We start from the raw sequence: 15,286 nt of genomic DNA, 5'->3' as shown, positions 1-15,286 counted from the left end.
TAACATAAAGGTGTGAAATTACTAAAATACCCTTACTAAAATTACTCGTTTCACCGTTTAATTTAACTGCAATATGTAACGAAATGGGAAAAATGGAAGGAAATTAAAGTTCGATACACCAAAGTGAGAGACTTTGAACATTAGAGGGGGGGCGGGGTGCAAAAGACGCGTAACTTCATGGGGGTAAGTGAAATTACCCCAATTTTTAAATATATAAATTTGGGGTAACTTCACTTTATACCCCTAAATTACCACGCGATTTAACAAGCTCCTCCAAACTTCAAAACCTCTCAATTTGAACTCATAAACTCTCAATCGCAGTCAATTTGAATCCCCTCCGTCAAATTTAGCTGTTAACTTATAACGGAAATACCTAAAAAGACCAAAATATCTCAGATTTTCGTTTTTATTTATTTATTTTTAATTTAGAATTAAGGGTAAATTTAAAATTTTATTAAAAAAAAAAAAAGTCAGGGGTATAAACGTCATTGTCTCACTTTTAACGTTTAAAATCTGACGAAGAGGTTCAAATTGACTGCAATTGAAAGTTCAGGGGTTCAAATTGAGAGGCTTTGAAGTTTGAGGGAACTTGTCAAATTGTGTGGTAATTCAGAGGTTTAAAGTGAAGTTACCCTTATAAAATTCTCATAAATGGGGTAGGAGGAATTTCTTTAACCTAATTCTTTAAAGTTTTATAGGCTGGGTTGAAAAAATTACTCAAATTCAATTTTGAAGAAAATTTATGTCCGTTCAAAATGCATAGTAGAATAGTGATATGAGAATGCATGTTGTTAGTGGTACTATAGTTTTTATTATAAATTTCTTTGTAAACCGGTGTGACAGCTGTCCATGATTGATAAAAGTGATTTAGCAAAAAAATTGGCTTATCAATTTAATTACTTAATGTCGTTTTTTAAATATATACTATTATGAACTATAAAATTATAATAAAAGCTGCAATATCCTAAACATTTTTCTTATTTATATCGAAGAAGCGGAAAGAGTAATGTTAAATGTTATTTCCACGCTTTTTTTTTAATGTATTTTTAAAATTGATATGACTTTAAAATTACTATTAAATTTTTGATTTAATGATAATTTAAAAAATCACATTAATTTTTTTATTTTTAAAATACAATTCAAACATTAGAAGAACATTTAGAATTAGTCAATGTGAAAACCCAAACTCAAACGTAAGAATGAAGCAAGTGTACACAATTAAACCATTTCTTTTTCAAATTCTTAGTTTACTGCATATATAATATTATCAGAGCAAGTATAATACATAATAAAGTTTCTTTGTATATATTATTAAAATTGTATTATATGTCTTTATTTGCCAATATTGTCATAGTAGTCAGATAAGATGGATGGAATGGGATGGGGGTAGGTTTAGGTTTGAAATCTCACTATCATCAACTAAAGAAATAATTAATATTAAAAATATTTCAAAAAATAAAATTGCCACGGGGTTTGGGTGCATTGATTTTGATCCACTCCGCTGTCATCCAATCGCTCGCCCGACAAGTTCAACAAAAGAGTAGAAAAATATTCGGGAATGAAGGGCCGCGTACTCTGACCCAGTTTTGGAAAAGTCTCGCGAAAACTCTCGCGTCCGCTTAATAGAATTTTTATTGTCTCCGACCCGTGACGGAATTATCCATTTCTTGACATTCTTGTTAATTAGAGCTTATTTATGTTGCGTTTAAAAATATATTTTTTGTCTGTAAAAATAAGTTTGAAAGAATTTTTCTTTTTTTAAAAAAAAAAACATCTATTTTTTTTCTTTCTAAAATACGGTTTTGGGTTTCCTTAGAGCAAAAACACAAAAATTAAAATTACTTTTTAAATTTTGAGAAAATTACACTTTACCCTCTAAAGTTTGGGCCGATTTTCAATTCGATCTCAAAATTTTCAATTTTTGCAATGTTTCCCCCAAACTTTGAAATTTTTTCAATTTGACAAATTTTATTCTAAAATTCTCATATTGCCCATAATTTTTTTTTTAAAAAAATAAAATAAAATTTGAGGGTGCAAAAATGGCCAAATGGCCAAAGGGGTGGCCAAATTTTTTTTAAAATTTTTATAAAAAATAAAAAAAAAATTAGGGGCAATATGGAAATATTTGGATAAAATTGGTCGAATTACAAAAATTTAAAAGTTTGGAGGGTGTATTGCAAAAATTGAAACACTAAAGGTCGAATTGAAATCGCCTCAAACTTTAGAGGGTAAAGTGTACTTTTCCCTTGAATTTTTTACCAAATTGACTTATTTTGTTTTGCAAAGTACTAAAAATACTTTTTTAATTACTTAACGCAATTTCAAATAGACTTTTAGACACTAAGAGTGATGATGATGCTCATCTCATGCAATAATGGAAGTGAACGGGCACAACTCATTTTACTGTTCAAAATGAATTTTATTCATTTTTTTTGCCTTTACAAATGCGGATTCAATGACTAATTTTCATGGTCATATCATCAAGTTATATAACAATTGTATAACAATTTATTGAATAATATTACTTTATAATTTATATGTTTATGACATTATAAATAAAATATTAAAAGTAAAAAAGAATCTTATAGTTTTCAATAAAGAGGATCTTTTTTTCAATATCTTTTAACCAATAATTAAAGGTAGCACCAAGACTAAAGCAACCATAAAAAAAGTAGATGGTGGGCTTTGATTAAATGAATGTGGCTGTTAATTGGTCGGTCGTATAAATAAGCGGTATCAGTACACGTGAAGAAGAAACATAGTGTAGAATTTTCCAGAGTTGTCATCATTTGACTGTTCAAGTGGTTAGGTGGTTACCATTGCCATTAGCATAAAGATGGCAAAGCCAGGTCTCCTGCTTTTTTAATTTAGGAGTGGTAAAATGGGTTGGCGGGTCAACTCGAATACGACCCAATTGACCCGTCACTTAATTAGCCTCAATCCCGGATACGGCTCGTTTAAATAAATGGTTGAAAATCGAAAATACGGACACAACAAATAACCGAGTAATCTGATACGACCCGTTTAACTTACAAGAAGCAGCGACCCATTTGACCCGACATGACCGACACGTTTGAAGGAAAAGTGATGTAATAATAATACCATTGACATTCCATAGAATTCACAAATTAAAATGTGATAAAAACATAATAGGTTTAATTGTTACCAAATTGGCATTCAATAAAAACATTCACAAATATAAGCAATTTTCAACTCCATCATAGCAAATAACAAATTTCAAACTATAAAATTTACATAGAAAATGATTTGGAAATTGCTTCTAATTAATGGGTTTAATTGTCCATTCAAATAACAACTCCATTTCTTGGAATTAAACCCATAACACCAAATCACTTACCAAGTAAGGTAAGATCATAATACGAAGAGGGAGAAAGGCAGTAACTTACGTTAGGCTTTAAGTTGGGTTTTTTTTTTTTAAAAAAAAAAAATTATTATTATTTTTTTTAACGGGTTAGGCAGGTCACCACGCGGGGTGAAGCGAGTTGACCCGCCAAAAACGAAAATAAACAGGTTGGTTCAATTATGACCCAAACCCATTTAGATCAAACTCAAACCTTGTAACTTCGTATCAGGTACGCGGGTTGTGTCAAAATTGTCCGCCCTACTTTTTATCCACATTTCACTTTCCTTTTTTTTTTTTTCTTTTTTTTTAAGCTGAAAAATGTTGTATATTCAAACTCTCCTTCAATACTAAATTTACCCATATAACAAATAACGAATTAAAATTTTTATAATTAAAAATTAAGGTTTTTGTCTTGTGACAAGAAAAGGAAATTGTCTAATTTTTTGTGAACAACTTAAATACATCTCTACTCACAAAATAATAATAATAAAACACATCTCTTGTTCACACTACATATCTTGCTGTCATAATAACATATTTGTTCATAATTTTGCAAATTATATACAAAATCAAAAGGGCACTATTTCCATCTAAACCCAAACTTGTCACTTTAACATCGATTGATATAAGGATTGGTACGGTTGAGACGGTCAATGATCAATAATTGGTTGGGCTTCATTTATTCGTGGTACTGTTACTTTATCGTGGACGCTGATAGTGTTTTTGGCTATGACTTTATGATAATTCTAATGTCTCGATGTATCCCTGGCTATCGTTTTAGACTTGGAATGTATTATATGTTATTGATGGCATAATTGATTTGCTTAGTTTGTGATCCTACTATTATTATACTAATGTTCTTAAGTTATGTAATGACGTTTTAAGGATACTATGGTTTAGTAGCTTCTCTGGTTATTGTTTGTTTGGATTTAGTTTTGTCTATTGTGGTTGTGAAACAAAAATAAAAGATTTACCTTTCTGCTGCTTTAGTTATCGGATGGTAGAGGAGTTTGTGGTAACTCTTCTAATCATTTACATGATAAATGAGTATTGGGATGCTACTAATGGCATTTCAAAGCTATTTACTCGTTAAATATTTTGGGGGCGTCACAATTAATATATAAGGGATGTGATTGGAAAATTTCATTTTGTATAATGTTTTATTTCTATTTATAGTATTATTATTCTATTAGCTTGGCCCCCCTAAATGTAAAATATGAAATAGGATTCTTTTCATTTCAAGTTAAATGAAAATGAATTATTTTATGTTAATATTTTATTTTGTTAGATCTAATAGTGTACATAGTGTCATGTCATTTAAAAAATTTAAACAACGTGACAATATATTCACTATATGACAATATATACACCATTAGATTTGTAATATAATATTAACTATGAAATGGTGTGAAAATGGGGAATCTTAATTCATAAAATCGTGGGTTTACACATGCATCTAGCAAAAAGTATATATATACTTCTATAGTGCTACATATAATATTTTAATCTCATAATGCTAATGTGACAGTCTCAACCAATCATTGAATTTTTATTTTTATTTCAATCAAAGAATGATCCAAGGGTCGATAGGGATTATCACGTCAGCATTATAGGATATGGTCGATAGGGATTGACTTAGAGATTTTCGCACTTGTCTAATTGATACAAGATGGTAAAGTGTGGTGATTTTTCTTAAACAAAATGATGCAGTTTATACAAACAAGAATTGGCATAATTGGCTAGTTTCATTTCTAATGCGTCACCAGAGCCAAACCCCATGCATATTTCCCATTTTTTGCTTCCAAAATGAAATGCTTATTTGATAAGTGACATCACAAAAACTCTTTTGCTTAATTTAGACACTAAAATAATGTAATTATAATAACAATTACATCTAAATCATTTCTTAATTAATTAAAACTCCTTAAACATTACATTCCCTATAAAGCAACTCACAACTCTCCAAAATTTCTTCATTCCATTTCCCTCTCAATTTCACAAATACACACACACACACAAACCATATGGCTAGCAAAAATGTGTTTATCTCACTGGTGCTGATCCCATGCCTCTTGGCAAATGCAACTGGAACGAGGGACCTTGTCGTCAAGTCGGAATCCAACGCCCCGGCGACGGCCGAAACTAGCGGCAATGGAGGTCTATTCAATTGCTTTGTTGCACTGATGGGGTTTCAATTCTGCTCAAATGATATTTTTCTTATTCCATTGAGAGGCCATGCAAATCTCAACCCCATCTGCCGTCATGCCATCACCACCATCGCAAATAAGTGCTGGCCTTTCATGCTTGCTTCCCTTGGTTTTGATGCCAAGCAGGGGAAGAACGTGCTGCAAAGTTGCTGTGAAGCAGTAGTGAGTAGGGCTTCGGTTGCTGATTCACTGCCAAAACATCAACCGCTCCAACTATTTTCAGATGATGAAGTAGAAGAGACCGTCTATATATAAAGAAAGTAATGCTGCTCTTCACACTCATTTTATATTGACTGATGTGGCGTGTTTTTAAGTATTTTTTTTTTAAAATACGTCATGCCAATTGTTGTGAAATATGTGTAATAAATGAGTATGAAGAGTAATATTACTCGTCTATATATGACTCTGGGTGAAGAATTGTTATTTTGCTTTCGCAAATGCCATAAAGCTTTTCATTGTTTTTTTTTTTTTTTTTTTTTTTTTTTTTTTTAAAGAAAATAATAATAATAATACTGCAATTGTAGTGCCGACCAATAATAGTGGATAATAAATGGATTTTGTTAGAGAAATCTTGTAAATCTATTAAGCCAGTTTAATTTAAGAAACTCCGGGAAGACAATATTCATGTCAAAGTGTCTTTTAGATGCCTTTCAAAGTGTCTTTTAGATGCCTTTCAAAGTGTCTTGATGTACTTTCTATAATAAATAATTATAAAATTCCTAGCAATAAAATATAAATTACGCAACCATGCTTTGGGCATTCAAAATTGCACAAGGAAATTTCTACGAAATAGAACATTAATGCAAATCCTAAGGAAACGTCTCTACCTTATTGCATGGGACTGATTCTTAGAATCGTGCATTAAAATAAATCCATGTCTTGCACTAGAATTTCAATGTAAGAGTTATATAAATTTCAGTCTCAGGCAATACCAACAAGGTTGCTGTGGTGTAGTGGTTATCACGTCAGTCTTACACACTGAAGGTCCCCAGTTCGATCCTGGGCAGTAACAATTTTTCTTTTTCCCTACCCTTCCGACCAAAAAGTAAACATTGAAGGAGTTGATGAACTACAAAACTGTTTTTTGTTTGTTTTTTTTTTTTAAGGAGGAGGCAAACAACCAATTGTTTATTCTTTGGTGAGAGTATTACTCCTCTTCTCTATGAAGACTTCAAATGGATATAAAAGCAGTAATATTCTATTCTCACATGTCCAATTTGCCTACAAAAACAGAAGGAAATTCAAAATTTACTTCTTGGGGGTCATGGGGCTAAAGCACACTCAAAACTATTTATGGTTGTCCAAGACTATATGAATTTGCTTTACCGGTCTGTCCGCAAAGACTTCTAGATCTCGTGTAGATTCAAATGCAATGTCCACTAAACGTCCACGAGCACCTCTCTCGTTGGACATTGTAGTGATGCTCCTTTACAGCAGCTCCAGTTCAATCATTATTAATTTTATCCTTCCTACAGTGACTACTAAGTTTTATTGCAATCACAACATTCATCTTCCAATAATCCCTCCATTAATGTTAGACTATCTAAAAAACGGCATCTTTTTTTGGATTGTGTGCCAATAAATTATTAGGTTGAACCATTTATTTGGTTCATCTCTAGATGTTATTAAGTTTTCTTTCGGACCGTGATGTTTGTACAGGTAACGGAGGTCAATGTTGGAGTGCCCTACCCCCCTTATTTTATATTGTCTTTTTTTTTTTTTTCTTTTATTCTTTTTTTGAAGTGAATATTGTCTTTTCTGTCCTTTTATTAATGCAATCTTACTTTTTTATTTAAAGAAATAAATAAATTGATGCGCCTCAAAGTGTAGCGGGCTATTTGTAGTCACTATAGGCTTAGCCGCTTAACATGGAATTTTCGGATGGCCCCTTTTCATGAGGAGTTTGGGCTTCATCCAAAGCCCAGTATTCATAAATCTTGATTGTTTTATGTGGACCTGCCCCGTAATAATTGTTTTATGTGCACCCATTTAATCAATAAAGTTGTATTTGCTCCACACACACAAAAAAAAAAAAAAAAAAATCAATCAAGTATTTTTATGTCACACGTCACACCAAAGATTGGAACTTAATCTTATTTAATTCATTCCAAATTTCCAATGGACTTTGTTTCCCACCTTTTTTTATTTTTTAATTTTTTAAAAAATCTTCCTTTCATCTTGGTGTTTAGGGGTGTTAAGTGAGTGAAGTCCAGGCAAGCGAGCTCGGGCCCGGCTCATATAAGCTCGGTTCGTGTTCTTGTTCGTGCTCAACTCGATTATTAAATTAGGCGTTTCATGAATACAAATACTTGCTCGAGTATTAAACGAAGCAAGTTCAGCTCGACTCGTGAGCAACTCGTATAAGGCTTAACTCAGCTCGATTTATTTTGAGCTCGAGCTCGATTTTTTGACTCGTCCTTGAGCTTGGCTCAAACTTGAGTAAAATTTAAATAAGCTCATCCCAAATAAAGAAAACTCACTCAAGTTTGATTTGTTTACACCCTTCCTGGTGTTGCAACATTTATATAACTATCAGAACCACGCATTAAAGTAGCTTTCATGGAATACAAGTTGTGCTCAACCACATCACAGCTCAACCACACCTTTTTTGTGATGGGCCTTAAGCCACTATTATCTTGGCCCCTTTTTATTTCTTTCTTTTCTCCTCCTCTAAATAAAAAATAATAAAAAAACCTCATTTAAATTAGGAGGAATAATTAATTTAAAAAAGAAATAGAGAAAACTCCACAACCCCATAGCTCGAGTGGCTAAAGCCTAAAGGCGGATAAGTGGGTCGGTTTCAATCTGGAAGAATCCAAAAGGGCGTTTTCAAGCTTCCAATCATTAGTTATATAGCATGCAAGTAGCCGAATAGGATCCTCCATGGGAATATTTTATGATTTAAATTTTATTTTATTATTTTTAATGGTCTATATCACACTATTTATAAATTTTATAGAAGGTGAGAATGTATTCTCGGAACAACGAATTAGGATTCTCTTGAGTTCAAATCAACTAAAAAATATTTAGTTAGTTATATTTAAAGAGAAGAACGCCTACTATTAGGTTCATCCTGATAACACTCATTTTGCAACCTCCAATTACTATGTGACACATCATCAATTTAAGAAAAATACAAAAAATAAAAGTGAGAACAATCACACCAAATCAAATCAAATCAAATCAAAAAATAAAAATAAAAATAAAACCTGTAGCCGGTAAGACCCAGCTACCCACAGCCACAGGTCTAGCCGGCGGTGAACGCCTCAAATCCCGCCGGCTGTGACCCGCCTCAAAACCCGTTTTTAATATCTCAAAACCCGTTTCTAATGCTCCAAAATCAATTTCTAATGCCTCAAAGCCCACTTCTAATGCTCCAAAACTCGTTTCTTATGCCTTAAAACTCATTTCTAACGCCTCAAAACTCGTTTTTGGATTCAAAACTAAAGCCTAGAGGTAAAAGGTTAACTCTTTAGGAATTTTATCATCCTAAAATTTAGTTTATTTTGGTCCAACTTATTTTTGTGCACTTTTTATGTTTTTGTTTATGTGTCGGTTAATGATTGGGGGCTGTAAAAGAGGTGTTATTGGGATGGTTCTGACAAAAGGTTTTCTCTTTAAAGAGTACTTTTATCCCTTTAAAAAGTGAAATGACAAAAACACTTATCCAATATAACTAACTCTACGCTCTCCATTTCAAATAAACTAGAATAATACCATTAAATTTGTATAATTTAAATTAGACCATAAATCCCTCAAGATTTTATTTAGATTTTACTCAAAATAAAGAGAAAAGAATACTTATCCGCAAATAGCACTGAAGTTCACATTCACCTCAGCTCACTTTTTGGCAAGCACAACTGTACAAATGGTGGCTCCATTTGTTATTATTTTTTTTAAAAAAAAAATGATGTGACATATATATATAATTTTGTGTGCATTTTATATTTATTAAGATTTTTATTTTGAATAATAATAATAATAATAATAATAATAAGTAATTATGGACGATCGGTGGAGCTAAAGCCATGGCAGTGGCATCACTAGCATGTACCACATCGCCATAGAATCTAAATAAATAATGGGCTCACGACGGGAAAGCAAATTGTGAAAGTTCTTCCGAAGAAAATTCATAGAATTTCTTCAAAAAAAAAAAAAAAAAATTCATAGAGAATGACGGTTGTCGGGTTGTGTATGACGGTCGAATGAAAACCGGACATGTCACCAAACCATTTTTCTGGCACCAAATTGATGAAGCACGCGTGATAATAATATTCAGCAGGTCGGTGTTGGGGAGCAGGAGTCAATGGGTCAATCATGTGCTTAGGATAAAACAAATTATCTTTCCGCGTGTCTTTAAGTTTTAACTTTTCCACAACTCATCCTGTTCTTTTGGCCATTTGGGTGGAGTGGTTTATTGTAGATCCTTATAATCCAATTTTGTGATATTTTTTTAATCATATAAAGTGCAACAATGCAATGCTTTTGTAGTTACTATGGGGCACCCCCACTAGGGAGAATGGTAAATGAAATATTAGCCAAACAATAGGAAATACAAAGGCAATTGTGAGAGTCTCTTAGCTATTCGAATATGGTTTGGGGAATTTGGACAAGTGAATTCAATCGGGAGCCTCTCATAATTGCGAGAGATTACATGTAATTTGAATAAATTGCATGAGATCCCGAGTCGGCAAGGTATTCATCACCACGAGTTTTAAAAATTCGGGTTTCAAGGGTTTTTTGTCGTTGAAAAGTAAAAGCCCCCGTATGAAATGATTTGTAAAAAAGTTGTGTGTCAAATATGTGATGTAAAAATGAGGGGGGAAAAGGTCAAGCAATTTTGGTGAGATAAATGGGACTGTAATCAAACCGTTGGCCCATAATTCACTTTTATTTGTTATAGAATTTTCAATGATATTGTTTGAATTGGTTTGCCTCTAAGATTAGGACGTCATTTAGATTTCTACCCGTAAGATTCGCTGGAGATTTTTTATTGCCAAAATTATGTAATGACTATGATGTTTTATATAAGATTATATTTCTTACTAGTGTTCTCGTGTTTTATAAAAGTGAGTTTGTGTGATGTAGGACAGCTTGTTAGGCCCTAAGTGAGCGGCCCTCAGTCGAGACCTTCAGTACCGACAATAGGACACTAGAATCGTAACAAACGGGCATTAAGTAATTGCTTTATGATGTGCCGACATGGTTGGTTCTTGTAGATCATAAAATATATTATTAATATATTAGTGAATCAAATCTTTTGATGTCATCCAATAAGGAAATATTCAACTAATTGATTCGGAAGATTTCCAATTAGCTAATCACTTCCAATAATTTTCTTAATTTCCTTTAGAATATTCCCGTCTTTATATCGTAAGAGAAGTGTTACAGATTCTTTCCTCGTTCTTGTCATATCCTTCCACTTTTTAAAACAACCACTTTTCTTATTTTGTTTTATTTTCATTCTTAGAAGAGTTTAACTTAGTGTTTCATTATAAATTGGGTACAATTGTATTGGAATAATCAGTTTTGTCATCAATAATATTTCTCTATCAACTATTACGTATGCATTGATTGTATATGTATTAAGAACACAGTTTCTCTTTTATGTCTATCGATTTCGCTACGTCATTGTGGGGTTTTAAAAACTAAAGGCAAACAAAAAGATAAGCTACTTTATGCTGAATTATAAAGTAAAAGTAGTCATGTCAATGCGAGTATTATATCTATCTAAATTTGTCAAGGCGTTACAGTCTGCATCACTTATCAACAGAGTCAACATTACCTAGTTGAAACTCTTGTAGATAAAAGAGGGTTATGTTTGGTGGTAATGGTGTGTTTGCATAATGATTCCCTCTCTCTCTTTTTTAGTTAGTTGAAGCCATCATAATATGTAGTGAAGTGGATGCAAAAGCTTCTTAGCCCTATTGCATAGGTTTCCTCATCTTTAGTAGTAATGGATTCCCTTCACGACCCACTCACCAAAAGTTTATGATTTGTGATGCTTTGATAATTAAAAAATCTCAATCATGATCGCATGCAATACTGCAAAGCTTGTCTGGCAAGCAACTTGTATTGCCCTTTATATAAGGGATAATGTTCCCTTTAAATGGGGGTAGAAAGAAATTTATTTCAATTCAGCCTGTTAAATTCAGAAAATTCTCTTGAACTTTTACTCATTTTGATGTTATCTCTAAAGTTTAAAAACTCTCAACTAGGATCTTTTGTTAAATTTTTTCAAATTTTCCAAAATACCACTTTTTTTAAATAAGAATTTAAAAATATTGCAAAGATGTTTTTTCTTTTATAAAAAGTAAATAAATAAAAGCTTGAATATTTTTTTTTTCCGAATAAAAAATGGGTATTTTGAAAATTTTGATCAAATTTAACAAAAAATCTTAACGGAAATGAGTAATTGAAAGTTCAATACCTTTAATTGAGGATTTTTGAACTTCAAGTGAATACTTTTAAATCGTGTAAAAATTTAAAAAGTTTTGTGAAGTTTTCTCTTAAATTAAACTGACATGTGTCTTTAGAACATGTCAATAATATATAAAGTTGTAAGTAATGGCCCATACAGAGTGACATTTTGTGCCCGTGACTGGGGGTGGCATTAGGATTTTAGATGTAGACAACATTTTGAGGAGCCCCAAGCCTCTAGCCAGTTTCGCCCCTCCACGTGACGTTAAGGTCGATAAAAAATTGATATTATAATACATCCAACCTAACCATGTCCATCAAAATCAAACTTGTGATTGGTGATGTGTGGGCCGGCCATTGAAGAATCTTGAAGCATGATCACATGCATTAAATGGTGGAAGACTTAACTAGCAACTTGTGTTATATTAAAATCATCACAAACAATTGTATAAAGCATGAAGGATTTGACAAATGCGGTATGCTACACTAATGGTAGGCTATGGGCCATGGCCCATATGGGAGTGACATTTTTTGTCCATGAATGTGGTCTAACGTGCCGTGCCTGTGACACTAAGGCCTGGAAGTCAAGGTAGAGCCAAAAATGGAGTAAATATATATAGTTTTTGATTCATACTTTTTGAGTTAAGTTTATTTTGATTATCGTTGAGATTGTGTTTAAAAAATAGAGTTTTGAAGTTAAAATAAATTTTTTAGCAAAAGTTTCATTGCGTTTTGACAATTTTTAGACTTTGTAGACCCTTAAAAGTGCTTTCAATTTTTTCTACCAAACATATACTTTCTTTTTTTTTTTTGTCAAACGGACCTTTGAAATGTTAAACGCACTTTTAGGCCCCTAAAAGGCATACCCAAACAAACCCTTAGAGCCTATTTGAGATTGTGTTTGAGAAATAGAGTTTTTAAATCAAAAATAGCTTTTGGGTAAAAGTTTCATTTTTAAGCTTTTGCCAAAAGTAAGTTTTAACCATTTTTAGGCTTTTTAGACCCTTAAAAGTGCTTTTAATTTTTTTACTAAACGAATATTTTTTTTCTTCAAACGAATTTTTTGAGTGTTAAAAGTACTTTTAAGCCCATCAAACGCAATCCCAAACAGACCCTTAGTCTTACGAGAATTGGGTTAATGATGTGTAATAAATAACTTCATGTGAAAGAAAATTTGTGGTTTAATTTGTTCAAACAGGTGTTCAGACAGCCCAAATAGATACACAAACTCCGGCCCCGAGCAAAATGGGATGCGGATTGGTGTGCAATTTGCAATTGAGAATAAATATTTTGAGTTTAAACTTTTAACTCCCAAAACTATCTAAAGGCCAAGGGATGTGTGAGAGAGGCCATGCCTCTTATATATATATATTTTCACAGGAAGTTTTAGAATCTTATTCAGGTCAATGAGAGCAATTCAAGGAATGGAGGAAATTTCCTCCTTCCTAATAATACCATATTAAATATCTCATTCAAGTTAAGTATTTAATACATTGGACCCTACTTATTAAGAAATTCAATAATTTGTTTGTTAATGTATTTTTTATTTTTAGTTTGAAAAAATGTCCTCACTATATCCTACGTGAATAATTTATTGAACACATAACGGGATAATTTGTTAAGTTCATAAATGAAACTTAGACCTTTAGATTCGTAGAGAGAATCTAGACTTAAATAGAGATTACAATTGGTATTGATAAAGTTCTACTGAAATGGATATTAAGTTGCAATAAATACCTACTACTACATTGCTACATATTAGCTAAAAGACTCTTACTCTAACTTAAATAGATAATTATCACTACCACGAAATATCCAACATTTATTTCCACATTACTTTCGTAACTTCACTGGTAAGTTAATGTTGTGAAATAAAAGTGTAGTTTGTAGTATTAGTCACCGTAACGAGGAACACAAAACAAGTTTGGAGAGTAAATTAACGAATTGAGTTTTTTTTTTTTTTTTTTTTAATTTAAATAAAGGGAAAGGGGAAAAGAAGGATTGCAAAGGAAGGTCTTTACCATTCCTGATATAAATAAAAAAAAAAAAAGAAAAAAAAAAGAAAAAGAGAGGATATGAAAATACTATCAAACACAAGGTTGAAAACGACCCATCTAACAACATAGTGTGCTTCAAAATTGACACACCTTAAAATCTTTATAGCTTTCTATGTCGGGATGAAAAACAGCTGGTCTTTGATATCAACCTTTGAATTGAATAATATTATATGTATAACTTTTATCTTATTTTATCTATGAAAGTGATGTGATTTTTGCAAACAGAGAAATAAAATAAAATAAAAATTCTAAATATAGAGCAAATGCTTTAAAGTTTGAACTAACGAAAGGGTGAACTAAAATAAAATTTTTTTTTTTTTTGGCATTAAAATATTTAAAAAAAAAAATTCTTCACGGAACACGCCTTGTACTCTTGAATCACGGCTCCAAAAGCCACATGTGCTATGATGGCATATGATATGACAACCTCCTCCATCGAACATGCATTGATGCGTGGCATGCATCATTGACTACATTAGGTATGGAAATTGGTGCCTTTGCCTTTACAGCTGTACCACACCACTACTCCATCCCATTTTGTGACCTTTTTCTTTTGCCATTTTCTTTAAACAATTTCAAAACATGATAAGCTTCGGTGACTGTGAAGTGTCTAGCAATTTGGTTCAAAGGTTTAAGATGGATGGATACTCTTCGGGTTGAAAGATTCCGCTGCTTTTTTGAATCCGACGTTTAAGGTCGCTCATTCTATCCGATTTAATGATAATTTATTTTTTTGAAAAAATATAAAAAGGCCTTTCAAATTATTGGCCGTTTGTAATATAGTTTCTCAATATTTAAAATGTATTAAAATAGTTCCTTAAACTATCAAAATGTATCAGAAATGTCACTTATTTTTTTATATTCATATAATACTCTTATTTCTTTTAACAAATAAAATTATAAAATAATTGTAAAAAAAAAAAACTCAAACAATTTTTTAAAAATACAAGAAAACCAATGGGTGAATAAAAAAAAGTTTTTTTTGGAATAAATAATAAATAATTAGTCACTGTAGTTTGCATAAATTACAAATTGTAAATTACTTTATGTCGTATTAAAGTAAAATCAAAGGTACAGTTCTTGAAATATTCCCAAAAAAAAAAAAAAAAAAAAAAAGTATTAAAGTAGCCCATCAAACTACCAAATTGATTTTACTTTAATACGACATGAAGCAATTTGTAATTTAAGCCAACTACAATGACTAATTATTTATTTTTTATTTCAAAACTTTTTTTTTT

At 31.7% G+C, this 15,286-nt stretch overlaps 1 protein-coding gene and 1 non-coding gene across 2 annotated transcripts; both read left to right on the top strand.

Annotated features, from left to right (window-relative positions):
- The first annotated feature begins 5,388 nt into the window (after positions 1-5,388).
- LOC132169856 (egg cell-secreted protein 1.4-like) lies at positions 5,389-5,826 on the top strand. The gene has a single exon (XM_059580807.2). It carries the CDS (start codon positions 5,389-5,391, stop codon positions 5,824-5,826), a length of 438 nt encoding a protein of 145 aa, XP_059436790.2.
- A 684-nt stretch (positions 5,827-6,510) lies between these two features.
- TRNAV-UAC (transfer RNA valine (anticodon UAC)) lies at positions 6,511-6,583 on the top strand. Its single transcript has one exon. It is a non-coding gene; the product is annotated as a tRNA-Val (tRNA).
- Positions 6,584-15,286: the final 8,703 nt, after the last annotated feature.

The sequence above is a fragment of the Corylus avellana genome, chromosome 1, assembly GCF_965113065.1.
Source record: "Corylus avellana chromosome 1, dhCorAvel1.hap1.2, whole genome shotgun sequence".
Taxonomy (NCBI): Eukaryota; Viridiplantae; Streptophyta; class Magnoliopsida; order Fagales; family Betulaceae; genus Corylus; species Corylus avellana.
Note: the sequence above shows the minus strand (reverse complement) of the source record. Positions and strands in the feature narration are given on the sequence as shown.